Source organism: Pipistrellus kuhlii, unplaced genomic scaffold, assembly GCF_014108245.1.
Source record: "Pipistrellus kuhlii isolate mPipKuh1 unplaced genomic scaffold, mPipKuh1.p scaffold_m20_p_15, whole genome shotgun sequence".
In the NCBI taxonomy this organism is placed as follows: Eukaryota; Metazoa; Chordata; class Mammalia; order Chiroptera; family Vespertilionidae; genus Pipistrellus; species Pipistrellus kuhlii.
The window spans coordinates 40,802,237-40,827,350 of NW_023425460.1; the positions used below are offsets into that span (position 1 = coordinate 40,802,237).

General features: G+C 40.0%; 1 protein-coding gene across 2 annotated transcripts; it reads left to right on the top strand.

Moving 5' to 3' along the window:
• Positions 1-2,101: 2,101 nt before the first annotated feature.
• Positions 2,102-23,828, top strand: TRUB1 (TruB pseudouridine synthase family member 1). 2 transcript variants are annotated; one of them, XM_036439162.2, is made up of 8 exons: positions 2,102-2,404; positions 5,461-5,559; positions 8,111-8,166; positions 13,285-13,366; positions 18,767-18,839; positions 19,665-19,804; positions 21,747-21,803; positions 22,552-23,828. In XM_036439162.2, the coding sequence occupies exons 1-8, from the start codon at positions 2,128-2,130 to the stop codon at positions 22,809-22,811; spliced, it is 1,044 nt and encodes a 347-aa protein (XP_036295055.1). In that variant the 5' UTR covers positions 2,102-2,127; the 3' UTR covers positions 22,812-23,828. The 2 variants fall into 2 exon arrangements, with proteins under 2 accessions (XP_036295055.1, XP_036295056.1); XM_036439163.2 differs by lacking the exon at positions 21,747-21,803.
• Positions 23,829-25,114: the final 1,286 nt, after the last annotated feature.

Sequence of the window (25,114 nt, forward strand, 5' to 3'; positions counted from 1 at the left end):
ATATACTTCCGATAAATCCTTTTAAACATATCCTTCTGATAAAACCCTACGCTGGTATGAATCAATTCCTGTTACTCCCAAACAAAGAATTTCAACTCCTACATATATTAAGTAAGATAACCTATAAATTCAAGGCTTGCCCAATGTAGATGTTGGTTACTTCAGGAAATTAGAACCCGGTGCTTCTGATGCCAAGAATACAGACCTGACAGCAGAGAGTAGAATTAATTTTGCTGTTCAGAAATAAATTTTGCTGTTCTCGCAGCCCAGAAATAAAATGTGCAAGAAAAATCCATTTCTTTTTTTCCTTTTAATCAAATTAACTTTGGTTCTGCATTGCACTCGTGGAACACTCGAATGGAAGTATTATTTCTTCACCCCTACTTCTGCCCTCCCTTCACTCCCACATCCCAGGGTCACGACTGCATTAGGGAAGCTTACTGATGTCTAGACATGGGTAAAGGCTCTGTAATCTCCCAGTCATCATTGCTCAAGTCTGCTTTAAACTCTCTCTCTGCTTCTAAGCCCAGGCGAGAGCACAGCGATCTTTGCTGAAGCTAGAGGGTGCTTTGCTCCCCAGGGTGCAGCCATCCATCTGAAGTTACACCACCTTCCAGGAAACTCCAGAAGCTGGCTTAGGTATCCACTGATCCTGGGTCCTGACCATCTTTCCCTTTCTCTGTCCTTATTCTTGAAAGAATTCTCTTCTGGCCTCTACCCCACTCCTCTTGGCCCAGGAGTGATGTTTTCACTTAGCTTGGGCTTTTACAATAGCCCACAAGACTAAGTGACTCCCTTTTAGGAATCTCAGCTTCTCTGCACCCAGCAAAAACTCCCCAAATATTTTTTTCCGGCCTTTCTTTGTTTTGTGGTCTGATATGCATCACATAAAATTGTCCCATGTTAGTGTACAGTTTTGTGGCTTTAAGTACCTTTGCATGGTTGTACACCCCAAAGGTTTCATGGGATATCTGGTTGAAATGGGGGATGGTGAAAACAGAGGAAGCACAACAGTCTTGAAAATATTATTCTTTCATGTATTTGTGGCACTTCAAATGGAGTCCCCTGAGAGGTGAGTCTGAGAAGCTAAGAGGCACCATTAGGATATTAGATATTACTAATGTGCAAGAGGAGGAAGAGGAGGAGGAAGGGCGGCTGTAAGACTTGGGGAAACAAGGAAGGAAAACCTTATCTGCCTGACAACACTCATAATCTGATGTTATGCATCTGGAGCAGAAGTAAAACAAAGACTTGCTCTCCGCTCTGCCTGGGGCCAGACCAGAACCATGTCCCTGAGTTGTGTTGGGGAGAGCTTATCTCCCAGAAAGGCCTCAGCGAGAAAGTAAAGTTTCATCTTATCAATTATAATAATGCCGTTTGATACATAAGCAGTATGTTCCAAAGGGATGCAATCCACAGAAGAGTCGGAATTTAAAATCTTGGAATTATTCAGAATTACACTTAATGACTTGTAAGGGTTGGGAGGGGATGGGGCGGAGAGTGCCTGCGGGGTGTCAAAACAGCCCACGTGATTTCATACTGGCCAGGCCTAGAAGTTTCTTCCGGGGATTGGAAGACTCTGAATCCATTTATTCATTTCCAAATAATCAGTGTGTGAGGCACTGGCGAACCATACAGCAGGGAACAGGTGAGTAGGTTCAGGAGCATTTTAATTCCAAAACCGTAAATCCAAGAGCACAAAAAACTCAATGAAGTCACGGTTCTTCAAAAGTCAGAATTTTTAGTTTTTTATTCTTGGATGCTGGATCTTAGTTCTGTCAAGGGCTTGTGAGCAAGTGCAATGTGAAGAGATTTCCCGCCGAAAATACTCACAGATTTGGTGTTTGGGTACAACAGCTTAGTTCTTGCCATTCTAAATGACACCTGCGGCACCGCACTGACATACTCGAAGAAGCAAACGAGAGTAAAAGAGAAAAACCACTTACTCCATCACAGCCCTCCGAAGGCACAGCTGCCTCTCAGCCTGCGCAGGGAGTCCGTGGACTACAACTCCCAGAAGCCCTTGTGACCCACCCACCCGGCAGCACCGCTTTGGAGTCGGGCGCGCTCCTTGTTGCGTCATCAGGGCGCGACCGCAGGTACAAAACAGACCAGGGCTGCAAAAGCATGGCCTCTGCTGAGGCGGCGGCGGCGGCGGCAGCGTTGTCACCGTCGTCGTCGTCTTGGGAAGCAGATTCAGCCCCAGTCCCTGAGGCTGCAGGAGCCGCTGCCGCCGCGGCGGTGGCGGTGGCGGCCGCGGCCAGGATGGGGCCCGGAGCCAGGGTCTCCAAGGCCGCTTTGGCTACGAAGCTGCTGTCCCTGAGCGGCGTGTTCGCCGTGCACAAGCCCAAGGGGCCCACCTCAGCCGAGCTGCTGAATCGGCTGAAGGAGAAGCTGCTGGCAGGTACTGCAGCCCGGGTGGGGGCCGAGAGGAAAGCGGGAGCCATGGTTCAAGGCTCACGAGATGAAAGGGAGAGTGGCCACTGCGGTAGATCTGGACCCACATCTGGGGCGTCTCGACATCTGGGGCGTCCTGTAGCCTAGTTGGCAGTTGTCTCTCCCGAGGGAACAAAACACAACAAAGCCCACGCGTTCACAAATGCAGCCTGGCACTTGGCCTTGCTGTAATCTGACCCCGGAGGAGCCTCCGGTGTAGCTCACGTCGGGGAACGCCACCCAAAGGAAGCGCTGACTCCGTGCCTCTGAAGTTGCATGGGAGAGGATGTTGGAAATGCAGACACGTGTTCCTTTTATAAACCAAGGTTTAGTGCAGAGGTTTTCACATAGCGGGCCTAAGAAGTATTAGAGACCCTTGTGCAAGTACAGATTCCCAGCCCTTGCCCTCCCCGAGCTTGTAATTCCAAGGACTGGGATATTTTTAGGAAACTGCGTTTTTAAACTATTGCTCCAGGTAATTCTGGTGTCAGTAGTCTAGGGGCCACATTTTGGGAACACTCACTAGAACTTGGTCACTTCTCTAGGAGCATTCTTTTTGTTCGTTTGCTTTGCCATATACACCGGAAGAACATCGGAAAAGCCTGAAGGTTCTCTCAGACCATCTGCTAGGCCTAGTAGATCATTTCAGGCAGTGGCATCAAGGAACCTTAGCTATTTGTTGGACACCTACAGTAATCCGATCTGTGTTAGCCTGGAGGGATGTGAAGGTGAAAAGTAACTCTCACCCGTCACCTGAGCTGGTGGCCTTGTAATTTCGGCAGCCTTTGGTGGTAAAACGGTTTAGCTAGATTGGTGAGATCCTCAGACTTTGGTCCTGGCCTATCTTTTCATTCAACCAGTGCAGGAGTTAACCATCTCACCATCGACTATCCCCTGGCAAACTTGACATTTTTATTTTAAAAATGCAAAAGCAAATTATCCTGCTAAGACTTTGTTCGTTGAAACATTGATACACATACAGATTTACATGTTTATTGGCAATAGGCACCCTCTTGCAGATGCTTTATTCCAGTTTTATGCCTACTCCTTCTTTTGTTAAACTGGCCTTATACTTTTGTTGCCTGTAGGGCTGGGTGACAAAGGAGATGTTGAGAGAAGGAATTGCATCCAGGGCAGGCTTTGTGGGGTTGTTTCCTTTCACAAAATGGCTGCATTCATTTGGCCCCACTTGTTAGCTAAACTGAAGGCTTTTCTTTGACCCTCAAGGTAATGAATACTGTTCTTTTTCTTTGACAGATTTCTGATAGGATCAAAGCCAAATCCTGGCTTTCTGGTTAATCTGCCTCCACGAACTGGAGTTTCTTCTTGAAACTTGGTTCGAACTGATGTGCCAGGGCATTGCTGGACATGCCTGTGGCTTTTTCTGGAAGCTGCTCACTCAGATACAGACATCCTCATTGCTACGCTCCATTTCTGTGTTGCTGGTGATTGGCCTCTTCTGTATTTATATAAGCTACACCAAGCCTTCCCCAAAGCATTTCTGACTGGCTGTTGTGATTACCTGGGATGGTTCTTAAAGAGACAGATTCCAGGGCACCAGAATCTAATGCCAGCCGGTTTGACAACCCCAGTCAGTGGTCTTGACCTCTGTGTATTAACATTCCTTGCCTTTCCTTACATTGATTCATGTCACACTAAAATCCCTACTCTTCTTTGCCTGTTTGAATCTTTTAGGCCCGAACATCAGAATTTTATGGCTAGAAAAGACCTTACTAGATAGTCATCCATGAATAGTACCAGTGGGGCGAACCAAACTCCAGCAGAGTAGAGTGATATGCCTTCACGCTTGAAAGGGGTAAATTTGGACACAGGAGGAAGACAGTAAATGTATAGGCCTTTCTACTCCCAGGAATGTCAAGCTGAAAAGAGAAAGAATTCCACCAAAGGTTTCTGTAAACTCAGGGATGAGAGATCCGTAACAGGTTGTAAGTGAAAGGAGAAGAGTGGGCAGCCCAGGCCGGGCCTTACAGGTTTATATTAAAGCAGGCAGCATGCCTGTGTCCTACTCAGAGAGCGGCCCGAAGGCTGTTCCAGAAGCCATGGTTCTGTCTCCGTAGGGAGTGGTTATGTGGTGAGGCTCAGCGGCTCAGCAACCCAGCACGGTTTTTCTGGCTTCTCACTATTGCTCTGCTTTGGCCCTTTTCCTTTTTTTTTTTTTTTTTTTTTTTCTTCTCTCTCCTCTCTTTTCATTTTCTTTTGCTGTGTCTTCTGTCTTCTTGGTGTTGGTGATAAGGAAGGCTTGGCCGGCTTGGCCGGTGTGGATCAATACAGCCGTTCCTGCTCCTCTCCTTTCTTAGTTGAAGTCCAGGAGCCAGTATTTTTTAATACATTCTTATACACCATGACAACAACAGCTACCTACGGGTAGAGTGTTTTGCCATTTCCAAAGCACTTTCAGATAACATTATTTCATTTTATCTTTAGTAGAATATGAGATAGAACAGGTGGGCATCCTCTTTTTTGTTGTTGCTCTTTTTATTTATTTTTCTTTTGAAATATTAAAAAAAATACTTTTATTGATTTTTATTTTATTATTATTTTATTTTAGATAGAGGAAGGAGTAGAGGGAGGGGGAGAGAGAGAAAGAGAGAGAGAGAAAAAAAGAGAGAGAGAAAAAGAGAAACATTAGTACGCTGCCTCCTGTATGCCCCCCACCTGGGATTGAACCCCAGGGAACTACCTTTTGATACATGGCACACTGAACTACACCTGCCAGGACTACCCACTTTTAAAAAATATAATCTTTTCCTGATTGAAAAAATGAATCCTAGTTTCTAGATCACTGATTTGGGAATACTATAATTTTCGTAATTAGGGAGTATCCATTTTTAAATCTGTTTTTTTTGCTAGTAATGGTGTCATAATCTAAATTGTTAAGTGTATATAATACTTTTTATTTGTTTTAAATACCTCATCTTCCTTCCCCGTCCCATATTTGTGAAGACGCTACTTCATTTGCTTTGGTCTTGGTAATTACCTTTTTCACCCCGTTTGCTCTCACAGAAGCTGGGATGCCTTCTCCAGAATGGGCCAAGAGGAAAAAGCAGACTTTGAAAATCGGGCACGGAGGGACCCTGGACAGTGCTGCCGGGGGCGTGCTGGGTAAGAGCTGCGGATGGGAGTTTACTGTCACTGCCACTAACTAAGACTAAACATGGACTGAGGACAGAGAAGATAAAGATAAGACAGAGCCGGGCCCTTTTCAGTCCACTCTGGCATATTTCACATCCACTGGCCTTCCCAGACTCAGCGGCCATGCTGTCTCCCACGTGGGAAGCCTGCCCACCTGCTTTTCTGCGCTGCCGATGTAAACTTCCTTCTGGGCTGAACACGGCTCTTTTTATTTCCGTGCCTACACACCAGGCACAACAGAAATGGGACTCTGATTTGTTTTGATCGATTTGAATGGGGGAAAGTTGAGTACAATCTTTGTCCAGCAGACTGTCCCTTGAGTGAAAGCTGCATGGTTGGCTGGGTTTCAACTCCAGGCAATTTCTCTACGTACCCCTTCTGGATGAATCCTCCTAAAATCCTACTTTCCCAGCCCACCAGCCTTCTACGGGCCTTGGTCACCTTGGGTACCAAATGAGAGGGTTAAGCCGGGTGACTCTCAGATGCCTTCTTGTTTCGGATTTTGTTATTCTGGGTGACTGACCTAGCAGAGCAATCAGTTTGGCATCCCGGCCCGCTCCCCTGCACTGTAATTGATAAACCCACTGTGCCCATCCTTGCATCTTTAGAATATGGCCCTCTCTGCTCTGTGTTCAAATCCTGCACATCCCCGTTTGCAATGCTTGAAGGAAGCATTCTCTGGCCCTGACAGCCACTTACCGTGCCACTTCCTTTACCTCCTACGGCAGTTGTTCTCTCTCTTCATTTTGACATTTAATCATCGTCTGTAATATTGTTATTTAGTGTTATTCACTCATTGATCCAGGCAGCTTTTGAGGGGGAGCACTTGTGATTTTCCTTGTCTGAGTTTTATTTTCCCAATAAGATTCTAAGCTTTTTCAGAGTCTGAAAATGTGCTATTCCACTCGAAGTCTTCTTCTTGGGACCCTGCGCATAGCAGATGCTTAAGAAATACCGTTTGGAGATTCTTGAAGGGAACAAATTGCATTGAGTCTTTGTTGTAATTATTATAGGAAGTTTTTGCCTCCCGTAGTACCAGCTATCGTCTGAAGAGTACTATGCTCCACAGAGCATAGTGGAGGCAGACAGTTGTTATCTTAGTCCTGAAACTAATATTACTTTTATCATGAATGCTTAAAAAGGGTTGAGATAGACCTGATGAAGGAGTTGGGATTTGAGCTGGGTTCCCAGGGGTGGACTTTGAATACTTTGCTTAGGAGTTGGTACTGTAGGCTTTGGGACCCTATTGAGGATTGTTGGGGTAGGGGAGGCCTTGTAGTGTACAATATAGGTTTTCAGAAATGGTAGGGATTGGGGGAAAGGGTAGGATGTAGGAGTTAGGCGTGCAGAGGTTTAGGCAGATTTAGGCTGGCGGCAGGCAGTGGGAAGAAAGCCTGGGTGAGGAAGGCGGGAAGGAGGATGAAAAGGAACAGCCAGTCTGATTTGAATTTTAACTTGTGAGATGTGGGGCAAAGTTCTTAGTCTATATTTCAACTTTCCTATCCATAAAATAGGGATAATCGCATTACCTTTTAGGTGTGTTATAAGGATTAAATGAGCGAATGAATGGAAAACATTTAAAAGTGGAATTTGGTAAGTGGTAAACTCAGTGAGTGGTATGCTATAAATATTCATGATAACTCAGCTTGCCAATCATTTCTCCTCTTCTTGTTATTCTGAATTGTGGTGATTATATTGTGTTCTTATACAAAATTGTATCCATTGATGAGAAATATTTCAATTTTTACGAACATTTGCTCACTGTTTAGTGAAGAAATGATTATATCCTGTTATGCTCGACTAGTGAAATGTGTTATCATGTGGTTAAATAATGTTTGCCAGAGAAGAGACAGGCGGGCCGTTGTACTTATGGTCTATGTGAGCAGACATTCTCCAGGCTCTCGTTTACCACGTGTTCTTAGCGCTGGGTTGATTTGTTAATGATTCTGTTTTCTTGATTGTGTAAAGCTGGGCAATAATCGTCTTTAAATGGTTCATTAGCTATGATGATAGCTTTTGCTTTGTTTAATAATGAACTCTGTCAAAAGACTGTCATACCATGGCTAATTGTACCATGTATTTTTCGCTGATGCCCGTATAAAATTCCAGTGAATTCTTTAAGATTTTTCTAAGACTTGTTATTATGTAAATGACCTGGTTGAGGTTTCTACCATATTTTACACTTCGAGAAAGAAAATAAACCTCCCTCTCTCTCTCTCTCTCTCTCTCTCGCTCTCGCTCTCTCTCTCGCTCTCTCGCTCTATCTCTCTCTCTCTGTCTCTCTTTCACTTTCCCTTCCTCTATCCCTCTATCCCTCTATCCCTCTTCCATTCCCTCCTCAGAATTTCTTAGCTGCATGACAAGCTCAATGAGTAGGAGTATTAGAAGTCCTCAATTTATGCTAAATATATGTTCTTCCAAACTTTATGTATGCCAGGAAATTATGACCAGAATATGTAGATATTTTAAAAACCTACTTTTCATAATAGAGTGTCCTAATATTTCTTTCTTTGATTTCTAGTGATTGGAATTGGAAGGGGAACAAAAATGTTGACCAGTATGTTGTCAGGATCCAAGGTAAGAATACTGCAATAGTTCTCTTTTTCTTTTTATCTTGAATATTTTCCTCAATGACCATGTGTTGGATTTTATCGAGTAAGAAATAAACTCTACAAATTGCATGAGTGGGTGTCCATCCTGAGTATTCCTCACAGACTCCGCAATCATACCTGAGAATTAAAAATATCAGGACTATACATTGGAAATCCAAGATTGAAAAACAAATTTGATTGATAAAAGCAAAAACTCTGCTGTGCCCATATCTTTAAAAAAATCATCTATTTTTTATATAATTATATTTCTTAGATGCAAGGTTACTTACCATAAATTCTATTGGCAGATTTAATAAACCTTGGAATTTTTATAGAAACAATACCATTTTATAAAAGGTGCACTTTTCAACAAACACATGCTTTGTTCAGTGGTTGCAAATGTTTGCTGAAGAGAAGAATTTGGCTTCTTTTAAGAGGCTAAGTTACATCATTCACCTGTTAGAGTAACCTTGACTTTTTTTTTTTTTTTTTTAATTGATTTTTTACAGAGAGGAAGGGAGAGGGATAGAGAGTTAGAAACATCGATGAGACAGAATCATCGATCAGCTGCCTCCTGCACACCCCCTCTACTGGGGATTTGCCCGCAACCAAAGTACATGCCCTTGATTGGAATCAAACCTGGGACCTTTCAGTCTGGAACTGATATTCTATCCACTGAGCCAAACTGGTTTCAGCTGCCTTGACTTTTTTTGAGCCTCTTGAAAGGAGGGAGAAGAGGGACTGTGCAGGACTGGGGGTGGCTGAAACCCATGGACTGCATCAGGCCTTCAGGGGGGAACCCTCAGGAGGAAACGGCGGGGTGAAGGAGAGAGAAACGAGATGTCAAAGTGGTTAACCTTTCTGGGCCTCAGGTTTTCCTCGGGAAAAATGATTTGATCCTCTTCAGGGTCTCTTCCAGTTCTAAGAGATAATGACCTCTGTATTGGATTAGTTTACTGGGTTACAATAGTGGGGCTACGGACCAGCGAAAATGCCTATGGAGGACAGTAGGTAGAGAAGAATTTCAGCAGGTTCCTGGACTAAGCTTTTTGTTTTAAAACCCTCGCTCTGAGGGGGATATATATAGTGGATAAAGTGATTTTTGTCTAAATTGTTTTGTCTAATTTGTTTAAAAAGAAAAAGGTGGTAAAAGACTGTTTAAAATTGTTTTCCAATTCATTGCAGACCGATTGATGACTTTTGTAAAACGTAATTAAAACGTTACAGCATTGTCACATTGCTGAATAAATTTCTAAACGCCTTAGTTTTCTGAAATCAATCTCGTCATGGACATCGGATCTTGGACCACACTTTGAGTGGCAATGATCTAAGTTAGCTTTTCCTCAAATAAAAAGCCCTGGAGAATGTAATGCCTTTGACATTACATTTTCGTTACCAACTCTCATAAAACCTGTCTTTTTCCGTTAAAATGGGTGTTAACGCCTTAGAGAAGAATTCAGTGTTGCTTACTCTGCAATCTTCAGAATGTCGGGGTGGAAAAGGCACAGAATGCAAACGTTGTTTCAGAATGCAGGAGTTGGACTGTTTTACAGGAAATATGTACACTGTGCTTAAATAGTGACACACACACAGCTTAGAATCTGTTTCTGATAAATGTGTGCGTATGTTTTGCCAGTTGCTTAATATTTGTTTGTTAACTCTAAACTATAAGCAATAGCAATTTTGATACAGAATAATGGATGATTTTTCTTTTCTTTTTTGTTGTGGTTTGGTATTTTCCAAAATCTTTACCATAAACAAGTGACTTTTATAATAACCAAAAAAACGATGTATTTACATTAAGGAATTTGTTCGGGTTTTCCCCAGATAAAATATTTTGAGTTCATTGGAATATTTATTATCCACCCTCAACCACAAGTATGCAAAAACACATTATATCTTATGGAAAGGTTTTACATGTAAATTCCAGGCATATTTCCAGAAATATGACGACTGGAAATGTAAATACATTGTTGGCTCTGGCTTAAGCTCTTTTTGTCACAAACCATTTTGGTGTTGAACTAGGAAAGCTGAATGTCATAGAGTGAAGTCATTTAAATGGAAAATCCCAGGTGCCTCTCCTCACAGAAACCTGGTTCCTGGGTGCTTCGCATTTCAAAAGGAGGATTATTATCTCATTAGCTCCTTGTATTTTCTATACTTTGAATGTTAGGTCGTGTATGCGTTGAACTATTAAGTTATTTGGATTTTATCTTAACTTTGTTGAAGATGATGTTTTTCTCAAAAGCAGTTAAAACTGTTAATGCATTTTAAAAAATAGATTTCGGAAGGAATCTTAGAGAGCTTCATATTCAGGGGCTTTCACACTTTTTTGACCAAGACCCAGAGTAAGAAATTCATTTGACATCATGACCCTCTATACACATACATGTATAAGAAACATGTATGTTGTTATTAAACAACCTTAACCGGATATCCGGCTGCTCCCACATCTATGTGGGCAAAGCCAGCATTTCCTCAGGAGGCAGCTTATATCTCCTCCAACAGCTGAACAAGTGTGATTGTTGGGGTATACACACTTTCCCGCCCTGGATGTGCTCAAGGACAGCAGTGTACCCCAAGAATACAGTAGCATTTTTAGCGTAAACCAGTCAGTGTCATTATTGACTCGAATAATGCTCCTGTGAAGTGTAGCTGGCTCTCTACGATCTAAGCATGGCTAACCCCTTTATCAACTTGGTTCAGTTTGTACCTTTTCTTTACCCTCTTGTTAATATTCATGCATTTCATTAGCGCTACACTGAAAGTTTTGAAGGGCTTACACTTGTGAACTGTACAAAAGCACTCCCTTTTTAATGAAGGCATTCAGAGCCACATGTTTTTGGTTTGGTAGTGTGCTTTTTTAAGTGCTCTTCCTCATTCTGAATAATATCCCTTTGTTTGTGAAACTTTGAATCACAGGCTTTCAAAATCAAACTCCAGAAAAAGCAGCGCTTCGTTGAGATGAAAATAATTATGTACACTCTCTGTAATACAAACATATTCCTTTCTTCTGATGAGTTCAGAAGCCAACTTGCTTTTCATGTTGTCTAGTGGGGTTCAGGGAGCTGGAGGATGAGTGAAGTGGAGACTAGAGTGATATTAGTATCAGCAAGAAGCCATGAATCCCAAAGAGCACACTGTTCAGTGGAAACTTTGAAAATTCTACAGGACCGCCATTGGTTTTAATGTGGTGGAATTATGCTGTAATGAATTCATTCACAGAATTCACACTTTCCAGATATACATCATGGAGCATAAACAGCTCTAAAACCCAGTCTCCGTGTAGAATTTAGGTCAGTGAGAAATACTTTAGACCCCATAGCACAGAAAGGTGGGATTGTGTATATACACTGAGTGGCCAGATTATCATGATCATAATAATCTGGCCACTCAGTGTATATGTGTGTGTGTATGTATGTATGTATGTGTGTGTGTGTGTGTGTGTGTGTGTGTGTATTTATTTATTTACTTACTTATTTTAGAGGCCCAGTGCATGAATTCATGCATGAGTGGGGTCCTGCCAGCCTGGTCAGAGGGAGGGGACATGGGCAGTTGGCTGGGCCTGCCTGCTGGTCGAACTCTTGGTCAAGGGGACAGTTTACATATTAGTCTTTTATTATATAGGATATATATAATATATCTGCCCCCTGGGCCAGAATCAAACCTGGAACCCTTCAGTCGCAGGCCAACGCTCCAGCCAAATGGCTAGGGCTGCTTTCCCCATTTTAAGATAATGGAGATGAGGCTGTAATAGGAAAGACTACTTTAGCTTACTTTACAGATTATGTGGAGTGAGGGTTCTAACCTCTGAGTCTGTGCTCTTCCACTCCACCCTACTGTATTTAAACGTCAGTTCAAATGCATTAGAACATTCCTTCTGTGTTTTATTTGTAAAATTAAACCCGAACTGAATAATAGAAGGTTATTTCATAGAGGGGCATGAGGCTGTTATAAACTGTCTGCTTGCTTATGAGGATTTGAAGTTTAATATTTTTTTTCATTTGTGTCTGGTCTCTTTACTAGCATAATAATCTTGTTAATAAACTGGAGCTTCCTCTTTTAAAAATCGCTCACATAGCCCTGGCTGGTATCGCTCAGTTCGTTGGAACATCGGCTTATACACTGAAAGGTTGCTGGGAGGCAACTGATTGATGTTTCCCTCTCACATTGATGTTTCTCCCTCCCTCCCTCCCTCCCTCTTCCTCTTCCTCTCTTTCTTCCTCTCATCCTCCCTCCCTCTTTCCTCCCTCTCCCCCCCTCTCAAATCAATAAGCATGTCCTAGGATGAGGATGACATAGCTTCAGATTTTGCTTAGTGGGAATTTCCTACCTTGCATTTTTCTCTCTATTCTATGTGATGCTATAATTAACATTTTAATTTGACCAAATGAGAAAAGTATAAAGACTATGTAGTCCAGTGAGTGTGCCCTGAGTTAACTAAGAATGATCTAATTCTTTCCTTGTGAATAATGACCATTTCCTAGAAGTGACTTTTTCCTTTAAGGGAGCTACATAATTAGTTTTTCTTTAAATGCATAATCAGGTTACAAAGATTAGTCTTAGTATTTCATATAAGAAGTAGTAAATTGATTTATTTTAAAGTCAACTGTAATTGCATATGTGGTAAAATTGTTGACTTGTGATGGTATAATACAAGTGTATTATACCATTCTCAAAGTATATATGAAAATTTTCCTTCCCAACCAAAACTAGTTTTAGAAATCTGTGCAACAGTAGGCCCTTTAGCAGCCGGAGAGAGGTCAATGGAGGGGTTGAGGAAAGGGAGACATATGTAATACTTTAAACAATAAAGAATTTAAAATTTAAAAAAATAGGCCATTTATAAGCCACAGTTATTGATAAAATCACATTTTTCTTTGTCATGTTAGCTGGTGTGGGAAGTTTGCTAATGTTCTCCAACGTACACATGTATTGTACTTCCCACATATCAAAAACGAACAAAACACTTGCAGTCTATTATTTTTGCCTTTATTTTGTACAAGCTGGTCATATTAGTAAAATCCTGTATGACCTTCAGAACATGCATGACAGTTTTCTTTACCTTTATGGCCTGTGTTTCTCCCTGTTTCTCTTCCCCTAGAGGTATATTGCCATTGGAGAGCTGGGGAAAGCTACCGACACGCTGGATTCTACAGGGAAAATAACAGAAGAAAAACCTTACGGTATGGCATTCATCTAACGTTCTCTATTTTTTAACATCAAGAAAATTTTTTGTGTGTGACTTCAGAATTCTCTAACTTGATACTGCTAGTGATTTTAGTATCCAGTACATTTAAAAAAAAAATGGTTTGAAATGGTTGTTTATTTGGTATGAGTTTGTTCATAAAGATTTATTATAATTGCCTCTTTTTCTATAGTCCATTTTTATAATGCTCAGAATTCTTCCAAATAATTTCCTTTCTGAAAAACACTTGTTGCCAGGACATAGGACATTTTTCCTAGTAAATGAGAAACAAAGCCGAGAGGCTGTCCTGTTAGATGCTCCCTGTGTCTTGCACTTGTTTGTTTTATTTGCTTATTTATTTTACAGTTAGCTTCTTAGCCGTTGAGATAAATGCACCATGTTTAGTGCTTTCAAACTAGTCATGTCTCTGCTTTTGGAGTACATAAATGATACGGCAAAGAGAAAGCTGTTTCTCTGGAAATAAAGCATAACTCACTGAGCCCAGCTTAATTTTTCTACTATTCCTTTTATTTTTTATTTTTTTTTATTTAACTACTTTAAGAAAGGGTAGATAAATGAAATGGTTTCCTAGCAACTGTCCCAGTTCTCATGCTATTTATAATGCACCAGTTTTGTACAGTCATTTCACCTACGTTATTATGTCACTAGTTGTGAGTTATAAGTAGGCTTTCTGGGGAGTGTTTAGTGTTATCACTCCTTAATTTACCTAAAGGCAGCCCAGCACCTGGTCTCTCTGTACTTTTGTGGTGAGTGTCCTCGCTATATGGTTCCTATTACCCCAGTAGTGAGACCAACCACTTCCTCATTCATTTTTTCTAAATTTTCGAATTTACTGGTATCAAGTTGTTTATATTTTTCATGATTTTTTAAATTTGGAAATAATACCAAACTTAAAAGTTGCAAAAACAGAGCCATATTTTTGTAGTTTTCAGCATACAAATCTTACTTCTTAATAGCATAATTTTGATGCTGTTATAATTGGATTTTTAAAATTTTTAATTTCTGACAATTCATTGGTAATATAGGGAAATGGAGTTGATTTTTGTATAATGGCCTTTTGTCTTTCAACATTGCTAAACTCCCTTACTAATTCCGGTCGCTTTTGTGTAGATTTCCCATTAGGGTTGGTGTAAAGTAGACCGTTTTTCAGGTCTAGATTAGCCTTACTCCTGAGACAGGCTTTGCTAGTGTCTCGGTAGAATTTCTTCATTCCGGATGGTGGGAATTCACACGTCTTTCAGCCTTGTGGGAGCGTTGGTTCCAGTTCTTTGGTTAATTTTGCAGCAGCTCCCGCTGTCTATATGTGCAGCTTGGAGCTGAGCCAGGCCTCAGCGGGAGCCCTATAGACAGCTGTGCGGTTCTCTCCAGCTCCAGCTGCCGCCGCCTACCCAGGTCTGCTTTGTGGTGGCGAGATCACAGTGCTTTGTTCGGGGTTTCCCTCCCCGCACCACAGTCCAGAAAGCTCCTCCACGCCGGAGCAAGTGGTGCTGGGCCCGGCCTCGCTCCCTTCCCTTCTCTCGGGGGTAGCAGTGCTTGCTGCCCGTGGTCTGATGTTGCAAAGCAGCTGTTTGTTGTATTTTCTTCCAGTGTAACAGCTGCTTATGGTGGCAGCGCTCTATCGTGGTCGAGTATCTTTTTAAACTCTATCGTGTCATTTCTTACTTCATAGTCCAATTAAGCACCATCATCTTGCAAGTTCATGGAAAGAGGCACTCCATTTTGAGCAAATAATAGCATGTAACGTGATCTTGTATGCATTAATTTTATGCGAACGAGCTTTAAAAATTAACTTCAAATTAAAGCTGTCACATTGATGATTTATTAATTTGCTGGGTAAAGAATAATTACCCACACCCCGCGGCACTTAGATCATACCCATCCCTTCTGCCAAATGGGCTTCTCTGGGCTACTTATTGGACATGTACTGGCTCTGGAGGTTTTATTCTCCATTCCTTCTTAAGTCCTATGGAGGTAGAGTCTTTATTTTTATATCCTAGGGACAATTATTATTATCATCATCATTATTATTATTATTTGGATTCCAGCTGCTTCTGCTTCCCAGGGTCTGGTTTCTATTACCGAACAGAAAGCAGTGCTTTGTTTTAGAGATAGCCAGCATACTTACTTACATATTCATTTAGTAGTGAACGTAATTTTTATTTATAATATTTATCATATTCACTTTTATACTAAAATACTATATTCACTTTTGCCAAAACCCGTTTGGCTCAGTGGATAGAGCATTAGACTGAACCGTCTCAGGTTTGATTTCAGTCAAGGATATGTACCTTGGTTGCGGGCACATTCCCAGTAGGAGGTGTGCAAGAGGCAGCTGATCGATGATTCTCTGTCATCTATGTTTCTAACTCTCTATCCCTCTCCCTTCCTCTCTGTACAAAATCAAAAAATATATTTTTAAAAAATAAAATAGCCGAAACTGGTTTGGCTCAGTGGATAGAGCGTCAGCCTGCGGACTCAAGGGTCCCGGGTTCGATTCCAGTCAAGGGCATGTACCTTGGTTGCAGGCACGTCCCCAGTAGAGGGTGTGCAAGAGGCAGCTGATCGATGACTCTCTCATCGATGTTTCTAACCCTTACTCTCTGTAAAAAAATCAATAAAATATATTTAAAAAAAAAAAAGATTTGGTTTAATCACACCTCTGAGATTAAAAAAAAAATACGAATACAGCTGTGACAAACATCTTTAATAAATAAATAAATAAAAAATAAATAAATAAAATATATTCACTTTTATTGCAAAGTAACTTTGCATAGGCTTTCTGTCTGGTGATTCAAACATTAGATGGATGAATGATTGGCCTAGTCACTTTTTTTTTAATAATGGTAACATTTTAAAAAATATATTTTATTGATTTTTTATAGAGAGGAAGGGAGAGAGATAGAGAGCTAGAAACATCGATGAGAGAGAGACATTGACCAGCTGCCTCCTGCACACTCCCTACTGGGGATGTGCCCGCAACCAATGTACATGCCCTTGACCGGAATCGAACCCGGGACCCTTTAGTCCGCAGGCTGATGCTCTATCCACTGAGCCAAACCGGTTTCGGCTGGCCTAGTCACTTTTAATTCCCTTTAGACCTTGAAATGCATTATTTCACAGCAACTTAAATTCAGCAAGACTATCTTGAGTGCCATTGCAGTTGTGTACATTGTATGGGAGGAAAAGCTGTCTTTGCCTCTAAGGAGCTTAGAATTTCATTATCGAGTTCATACCTATGTTTTGTGTGTGTGTGTGTGTGTACACTTAGTGTAAAGTCGAGTCTGATTAATTGCAGAATAAACAACACAACCCATAAAAATGCCTGGGATATTAAGTCAGAGAAGAGACACAGGGCAGACGTAGATTGAGAAAGGCACATCTTGTCATCTTGTGTGGGGGAATGCCAGGAAAAGAGCCATCCAAACAGGACAGAGGAGGACACACATTAGCAGGAATGTCAGTAAAGAGACCAGCCTCGCAGTGAAAGCTGTTTGGTCTTATTTTTTTTTAAATGTGTTGCTAAGTTATGAACTATTGCAATTTTATCAACAATGGCATTTCTTTCTGCTCTTGCCAGCATGGTGTCTAGAGTTGGAAGTTTTGCAAAACTAAGGTGCCACTAGTAATTACATTTTAATGTTGCAGCAGAGTAAAATTTTAATGGAAAAATTCTCATTTGTATCATGAGCTACGTCTGTTTGAAAAACAGGATGGACGGAATAGCCTTCTGAGGTGTGCCTTTTTGGAGCAGCTAGGTGTTGGAGAAATTCTTTTCAGATCTGTCGCTCGTCTCTGTTTGAGTCTACAGTAGATTCCGGTCCTTTGTTCCTTTTGAGCTTGGAAGAATCAAGGTCACAGTGAGGTTAAGACTGTCTTGCTGTGTTGGTATTGAATCTTGCTCTCCTTTCATTTTTATTCTGGTGTTAGGACAGTCATTCAAAGTGGATTAATTATTTTTTGTTAATATTGTTTAAATAAAATTAAAAAATAGTAAGTTTATATAAAAAAAATGTAGATGTCCTACAAAGTGAAAACAAAGCACTGTAATTTCTTTCTATTATCTATGACCTAAGTTTTAGAACATGTGTATAATTTAGTGTGTTATTGACTAAGACTTCTGTAAGAATGAAAATCCCAAATAATGAATTTCAGTGTGTAATAATTTTTAGTTGTAGAAATGTACATTAATAGTGAATTATTTTGGTTGAAAGTATCAAACAAGCTGAAAATGTGACTGTGATATATATATATTTTTTTTAATTTAGAGTGTTATTTTTAAATTTGTCTCTGTTTTTGAAAGTATCACAGATGTCCTGTCCCTCGCTCCCCCCATTGACCCTCTCCGTCCTGACCCCCTCCTCCCAGGCTGTCACCACCCTGTCGTCTGTCCATGGGCTCTGCATATATGCTTATACATTCTTTGGCATAATGAAAGCTTTATTTATGTCTTCATTCAGATTTTCTAAAATTGTTGTTTAAAAAATGCTTAGTAATCATGCTAAAAGTCTTTGGTATGCATATTTTCTTTTCCCCCGGTTTATTTTTGAGGCAAAAGTTAGACTCCTGATTGAGAGTGTTCACTCAGAGGGAATGTAGGGGAGGGTAGGAGTAAGGGGGAGAGAGAGAGATCAAAGGACTTGTAGGCATTCATATAAGCCTAACCAATGGACACAGACACCAGGAGAGGGGGGGCAGATGTGAGGAGTGGGGAAGCAATGGGGATAGGGACACATAAGTAATACCTTAGTCAATAAAGAAAAATAAAATAAAATAAAATAAAATAGCAGAGATTGCAAGAGCAATGAAGGGAGGAAAGGAGACGGATAAATACAGCGTTTCTGGGGGATAGGATTCAGTGTGAGTGTATAAAATGTGTATCATGCCATAGAACTGTTTTCAAATCTATTCAGTACCATTTTAAATGTTTGATATTTGATATATTCAATTCTGCATTAACTTACTTATGGGTTTTTTTCTGCTTTCTGACCACCTCGTTTTTGGTCACTGCAGGATTTGCAGTGACCATTCCTGTAGCTAATGCAACATTTCCTAAGTTCCTCTAAAGGCCATAGTAAGAACCAACTAAATACATTTATATAATTGAATCATTTTTATTGGAGAAAATAAGTGGAAGCCAAGGAAATTTGGTTTTAATATTAGACAATATAAGACTTCCTTCCCCTTTTATCTCACGAATGTGTAACTTACTCATTTTAACAAGGTAGAATTTGCTGATAAAACATACACTATAGTGTATGCTTTTGTCGGAAAAAGTTGTAATGAATTTTCAGAGCTTTCGGTGCTGTGCAAATAGCACATGTACTTCTGTGGTTGTCTTGGTGTCACTCTTTTTGTTCTTGTTGTTCACTTTTGGCAGATCAAATAACACAAGAAGATATTGAAGGCATTTTACAGAAATTTACTGGGAATATAATGCAGGTACCTCCCCTGTAAGTTCAGTTATTAAATTTGAGTAAATGTGTAGCTTTATTTTTCAATGGTTGACATCACTTTAATTAAGGAAAAAAATTGCTTTTTTAAAATGTATGGTGAGACAGGTTTTAAACTTGGCATAGCAAATGATAATTTTGCCTCCAAGGTAAAGACTTAAACATTTCAGCAGGCGATGAATAAACATTGTTTTGGATCATTATTGTTGAAATAAATTAAACATTTGTATTCACAAGAACTGTTTTCTTCTCTGACTGTTCCAAGGATTTTGTAGTCTAATAAAACTGTATCTCACACGGCTAAGATCTGTTGAGTAGATTACTCGATTATTTGTTTTTCAGGAACATTTTGATAGCTTCTGTGCGAAAATGAATTTTACTGGAATGGAAATCATTTCATGGGAATATAGCTGAGATCCTGTGACTGGAGGCCTTGTGCTCTTCACCCAGAATGAGGTCTAGTGAGGACATGACCAGACCACCTCCAGGAAGAATGAGAGAAAGAATAGAATTGACAAGATTGCTCATTGGGCACCATTCCATTTACATTTGATCTGGTGCTCATTTTTTTATCTCATCTCTGGTCCCACCCTTGAGCTAATGGGAAAAAAATTAAACTCCCAGGAAGTAAGTTCTGATTAAGTCCTGCTTGTCTTAAAGATGTTTAGGAGCTTTATCCCTGATACCCTTCTGGAGTAGATGAGAAGAAATAACCAGTTCATTTTTCTTAGAAGGACTTTCAGTTCAAAGGGCCCCTAGCCATCCTCTCCATGCTGTAATCCGGAATTAAATTCTGTCATTCTTTTCTTAATTCTTCTTTGTAAGCTATTCTGCATTAAAGAAGGATGGACAGAGACTTTCCACTCTAATGAAGCGAGGAGAAGCAGTAGAAGCAAAACCTGCCAGGCCAGTTACGGTGTACAGCATCTCCCTTCAAAAATTCCAGCCACCGTTTTTCACGTTAGGTAAGACAGAAATTAAAAATCGTTTGTATGTACCTGTCCCTTTATTTTGTATTTGGCCACTTTTGGGTGATATAATGGGTCCCTAGGATATTGAGGAGTCTTAAATTCAAATTTATGGAAGGTTAGGCTTTGTTAATACCCTTTGATAACTCATTTAATGAGGAAACCTACAGGTTGTTGGTTCAGAAATACCTTTCTATGTAGACTTTTTTAATATGTTGTATTATATTATCTTTCTATAAAGTTAAAAGTAACATATCCTAGATCTCTATGAAGAAAGGTAGGTGAGTAAATATTTTCAAAATTTAATGTTTTAAAATTTATCCTACGGATATTTGTTCCCCCATTTGGGCTAGTATCTGAGAATTTACCTTCAGTATAAAATCCGTACTCATTTGTCCTCTTAAAACAAAGCATTTTTCGTTTTAGGACAGGACATCTGTGAGTGTTGTGATTTTTTTTTTCACCTTCCTTGTTACCTGCAAGTAACTGTTAAAGATCATGGAAATAATGCCTGGGCAGAAATGCATTATTGGACACAGGGCACATTTTAATTCAATTTGAGTTATCTAATAAACTTAAAAACCAAAATGTTTGTTTTGCTTGATTGGAAATCTTATGACCTCCTAGTTGCAGAAAGTAGTCGCTAAAGTCCTGGACATACAAGGGCTGTAGTTCTGGATTCTTAGGCTTCTCCAATCGAGCCTACTCTTAATTTCATGGCGCATACCAAAGAGGGTTCCTTTAATTTCCCAGAGCCTTTTTCCTGAACTTGGTTGCTTTAACGTGTCATCTGGCAGAGTGTGCTTTTTGTTCAACTGAAAAAAGAAGTCACTCCTTTTCTTTAGTTTCCTGATTTTAAAGTGTTTGACAAATAATGAGAAAAACACACTCATAGATATTTTGTTCCATCCCATGAAAACATAGCAGCTGGTTGGCACAGGAGGCACTATCTGTGAAAGGAAGAAAACTCAGATTTTTCCGATGGCATTGATGCCCTAAATGCTTCATTTTGTCCCCTGGAAGTTGTGATAGGCCAAAAGCCTTGTCTTTGCACCAAAGCCAAAAATAGTGCATGCATGTTGACCCACTTACATTTGGTCTAGTGCTCATTTTTTATCTTAGCTCTGGTCCCCACCCTTGAGCTAATGGGAAGAAGTAAAGAATTAAACTCCCCAGGTAGTAAGTTCTGATTAATTTCCTTAAATGGCTTTATTTGTATGACAGGACTAGAAGCAGGTGGAATAGAGCATGTTTTAAGGGTGAATAAAGATAATCCAGAGCCCTGCTCTGAACCAATAAACTTGTGTTATGCCATGTTAAGAAGATGTTTAAATATGCATTTAGTTTTAGAACATCATGTAATTTTAGTTATTTTATGATTTCTCTAGGAATATTTCCAAGAAAACACTTAAGAATGCTGAGCTCTCCGTGTAGTATATTACCCCAAACATAGTCCAAAAAAAAAAAAGGATTTTTGTTTGTTTGCTGTAATTGTGGAGATTGCACATCTGAAACCATTTTTAAAATCTACAGCTGATGATAGCAAAGCTGAGATGTCTAACCATTTCAAACCTGTTAGATGAACAAGACACGGAAATCTGAAAATATTTTTTTTAAACCCTCAGCTCATGTTCGCAGAGATGAGAGGTCTACTTAAAGCCTATTAAATGAACAAGGCTGGGGTATTAGGGTGGCATGCCTCGCCAGTTAATTTAAAACGTGCTCCTGAGTCTCCACTGTTTGCTTTCTCCGCACTCTGACTTTCCAATCTCACAAACACATACGCTGCTGGATGAATAATTTATGTCTTAGCACATCAATATTTTATCACCCGATTGTTTGCATAGTGCATTTTTACATTTGTTTAGAGGCATCTTTTCTATGCAAAGTGGGTTTCGTAGGCGGTTAGCAATTTACCATGTCACTGTTAACATTCCAGATGTTGAGTGTGGAGGAGGTTTTTATATCAGAAGCTTGGTCAGTGACATTGGCAAAGGTAAGCATAAATGTCTTATGAATTATCATCCAGAGAGTAATCTTCCTTTTTTGATGAGAAGAGGGAATCTTCTATTTTGTCATATCTCTGAGTTCTGGCCTTACGAACTGGGCTCTGGCTGCCTCCAGCTTCGGAAGCATTCGGGGTTTATGGCACATGATTATCAGCATCGGCAGCTGCAGCTAAACATTTGTAATGAGAGAAGAGAGGGGGGAGAGAGACAGAAAATGACGATGGGAATGATGAATGGAAGGACCAACATTTTTTTTCAAGTACCAAATATTTCAACCCAAAGTAGGGGGAAGAAAAAAAAAAGATGTATCCTTCCAGAAGTTATTTTCTTTGGTACAAGTCAAGTGTTTTAAAAACTGGAAGTCACGGCCTTCCAAAGAGCCAGGAAGTTGCAGTTCTGGCCCCAGTGTTTGCTGGCAGTTGTGACACTGGACAGGTCATGTTACTTCCTCTGCCAAGTGAGGGAAACAGTTACCTCATGGGGTTGCCTCGGGGGTCAGATGAGAAGAGCGTGTGTGGACTTGAAAGCCGTTCCTACGGCGAGTTATTCAATAGTATTTTGCTGTTTAATCGTTTCTGAATCCCAGGGTTCTTGATTCTCAAGTTGGATTATTGCAACTTGACATTGGGCGTGGTTTTGAGAGGTGTGAATGGAGTTCTTCTCTCCTTTGAACGCATAGCTCGCGGTAGGGGAGGGATTCACCCTGTGAGTTCCCTTCCACCTTCTGTGCTGCAGAGCTCTCCTCCTGCGCCAACGTGCTGGAGCTGACGCGGACCAAACAGGGGCCTTTCACGCTGGAGGAGCACGCCCTGCCCGAAGACAAATGGACCATTGAGGACATTGCACAGTCCTTGGAGCATTGCTCCTCTCTCCTCCCGGCAGAGCTGGCACTTAAGAAACCAAAGCCCGAGGAGTCTCAGGAACAGGGTTTGAGCTGCGAATATATAACCCTGAATGAGACCAAGGGAGAAGACGGTGACAATAAAACGTGTTAACGTTGGCCTGGGTCATCATGTCTTGGCTGACATTTGAATCCCCTGTCCACAATGACAAGCTCCGGGCAAAGGAAAATCTCCCCCTCCCCCCCCTTTTTTTTTTGCACGAAAGAAAAATGTCCATCATTTATAGTTTCGAGAGGGTACAGTTTTATCTGCCTTGCAGTTGTTCAGTTCTATCCCGTACCACCGTGGAATGTTCTGGAGTATTATGTGGTTAGATTGGATTCAGGAAAGTCAGCTTTCTGATTTGGATCTTGCTTCAAAGTCTTCTCCTGTGAAAAAGCTGAACACATTTTCTCATCAGAGAAAAATGATATATGAGCTCCATGGTTCTTTGTCATCACAAAAGTTAATGTCAATGAATGTTACTTCGACTTTCTTTTGGCCCCGGTGCTCTGTTGTATTGAAATTCTTTCACTATGTTTGAAAAGGCTGGTATTTAACTCTATTTTTACGTTTTGGAGAGTTTGCCATTATTAAGAACATGTCTTTGATAAGGATGCATTTATTTGGTAATAGCTATGTTTGTTTAGGTCTTGGACATTAATAAACTTTTAAAATAAATGTTTATAATTATACCAAATTATTGTTGCTACCACTTAAGGGATATCAGTACAGGACTAAATGTTTAAATTCGCCTCTATCATTAGTACACAGGATAGCCCAATGGCTTATATTTTGGGAGCTGTGAGATCTTTTTCTGATATTTTTCATAGTTGACCACCCTGCACTAAATGTTACTAAATAAGTTTTTAAAAAGTAAGCTAAAGAATGTATCATCAATTAAAAATGTTTTTATTCTTTAGTATTTATTTATACCTTTCGAAGGGCATTGTTTTTTAATTTGCTTTCAGATGATATAGCTTTTGAGATAGTCCCCATGCATTTCCAGTTAATCTCTTTTGTTCTAAATATTTAAAAAGTTTTTTTCAAACATTTTTATTCAAATTGCCTATTGATGCCTTGCCAGTGTTGCTCAGTGGTTGAGCATCAATCTTTGAACCAGAAGGTCATGGTTCAATGCCCCACCAGGACACTAGCCCAGGTTGCAGGCTCAATCCCCGGTACGGGACATGCAGGAGGCAGCCAATCAATGATTCTCTGTCATCATTGAAGTTTCTATCTCCCTCTCCCTTCTCTGAAATCAATGAAAAACAAAACAAAACATATATATATATATATATATATATATATATATATATATATATATATATAGTGTGTATATATATATATATATTTAATATTTTATCGATTTTTTTACAGAGAGGAAGGGAGAGGGATAGAGAGCTAGAAACATTGATGAGAGAGAAACATCAATCAGCTGCCTCCTGCACACCCCCTACTGGGTATGTGCTCGCAACCAATGTATTATACATGCCCTTGATTGGAATTGAACCTGGGACCTTTCAGTCCGTAGACCGACACTCTATCCATGAGCCAAACTAGTTTCAGTGAAAATATATATATTTCTAAAAAGATAAGTAGCATACTGAAAATTTTCTCTCCCTTGTTAACAATTTTGAAAGCATAATCATATTACAAAATAGCAGATTTCCTATGTAATGAGAGTTTCATATTTTTGTTATGGAAAAACAATATATTATGCAGCCAGTCTGTAGAAATTAGAAATGTTTAAGTCCTGCTTCATTTATTCAATCAATATAGTTTCAAAAGGAGTAATCATTAAAAATTTTCACAACATAAGAGTATCTTGATTTTTATAGGTTGCATTTCTCTTAAGGTGGTTGTCTGCTTGCAACCTCTAACTTGAAAATTTTCAATATGAAAACAAACATGATTTTCTTTATGGCTAACCTGTTAGAAACTCAATGTAAAAATGTGTATGCTTCAGGAGAGCATTTTCATCACATTAGCCATATATTTTAAATGAAAATATTAAAAGTAATCCTTTTTTAAAATTAAATTTAAAAAAATTTATTTTTATTTTATTACAGAGAGGAAGGGAGAAGGATAGAGAGTTAGAAACATCGATGAGAGAGAAACATCAATCAGCTGCCTCCTGCACACTCCCTACTGGGGATGTGCCCGCAACCAAAGTACATGCCCTTGACCGGAATCGAACCTGGGACCCTTGAGTTCACAGCAGATGCTCTATCCACTGAGCCAAACCGGTTAGGGCAAAAGTAATTCTTAGTATGTCACAGAACATTATAAGGAAAAGTGTTTGATATCTCAAGATATTAACCTAAAATGCCAAACACACAGTTGTAAATTCAAAGTTTACAGTTTTATTTATTCCTATCTAGTGCTCTGCAGATTGTCAGCCAAAAATGGCACTG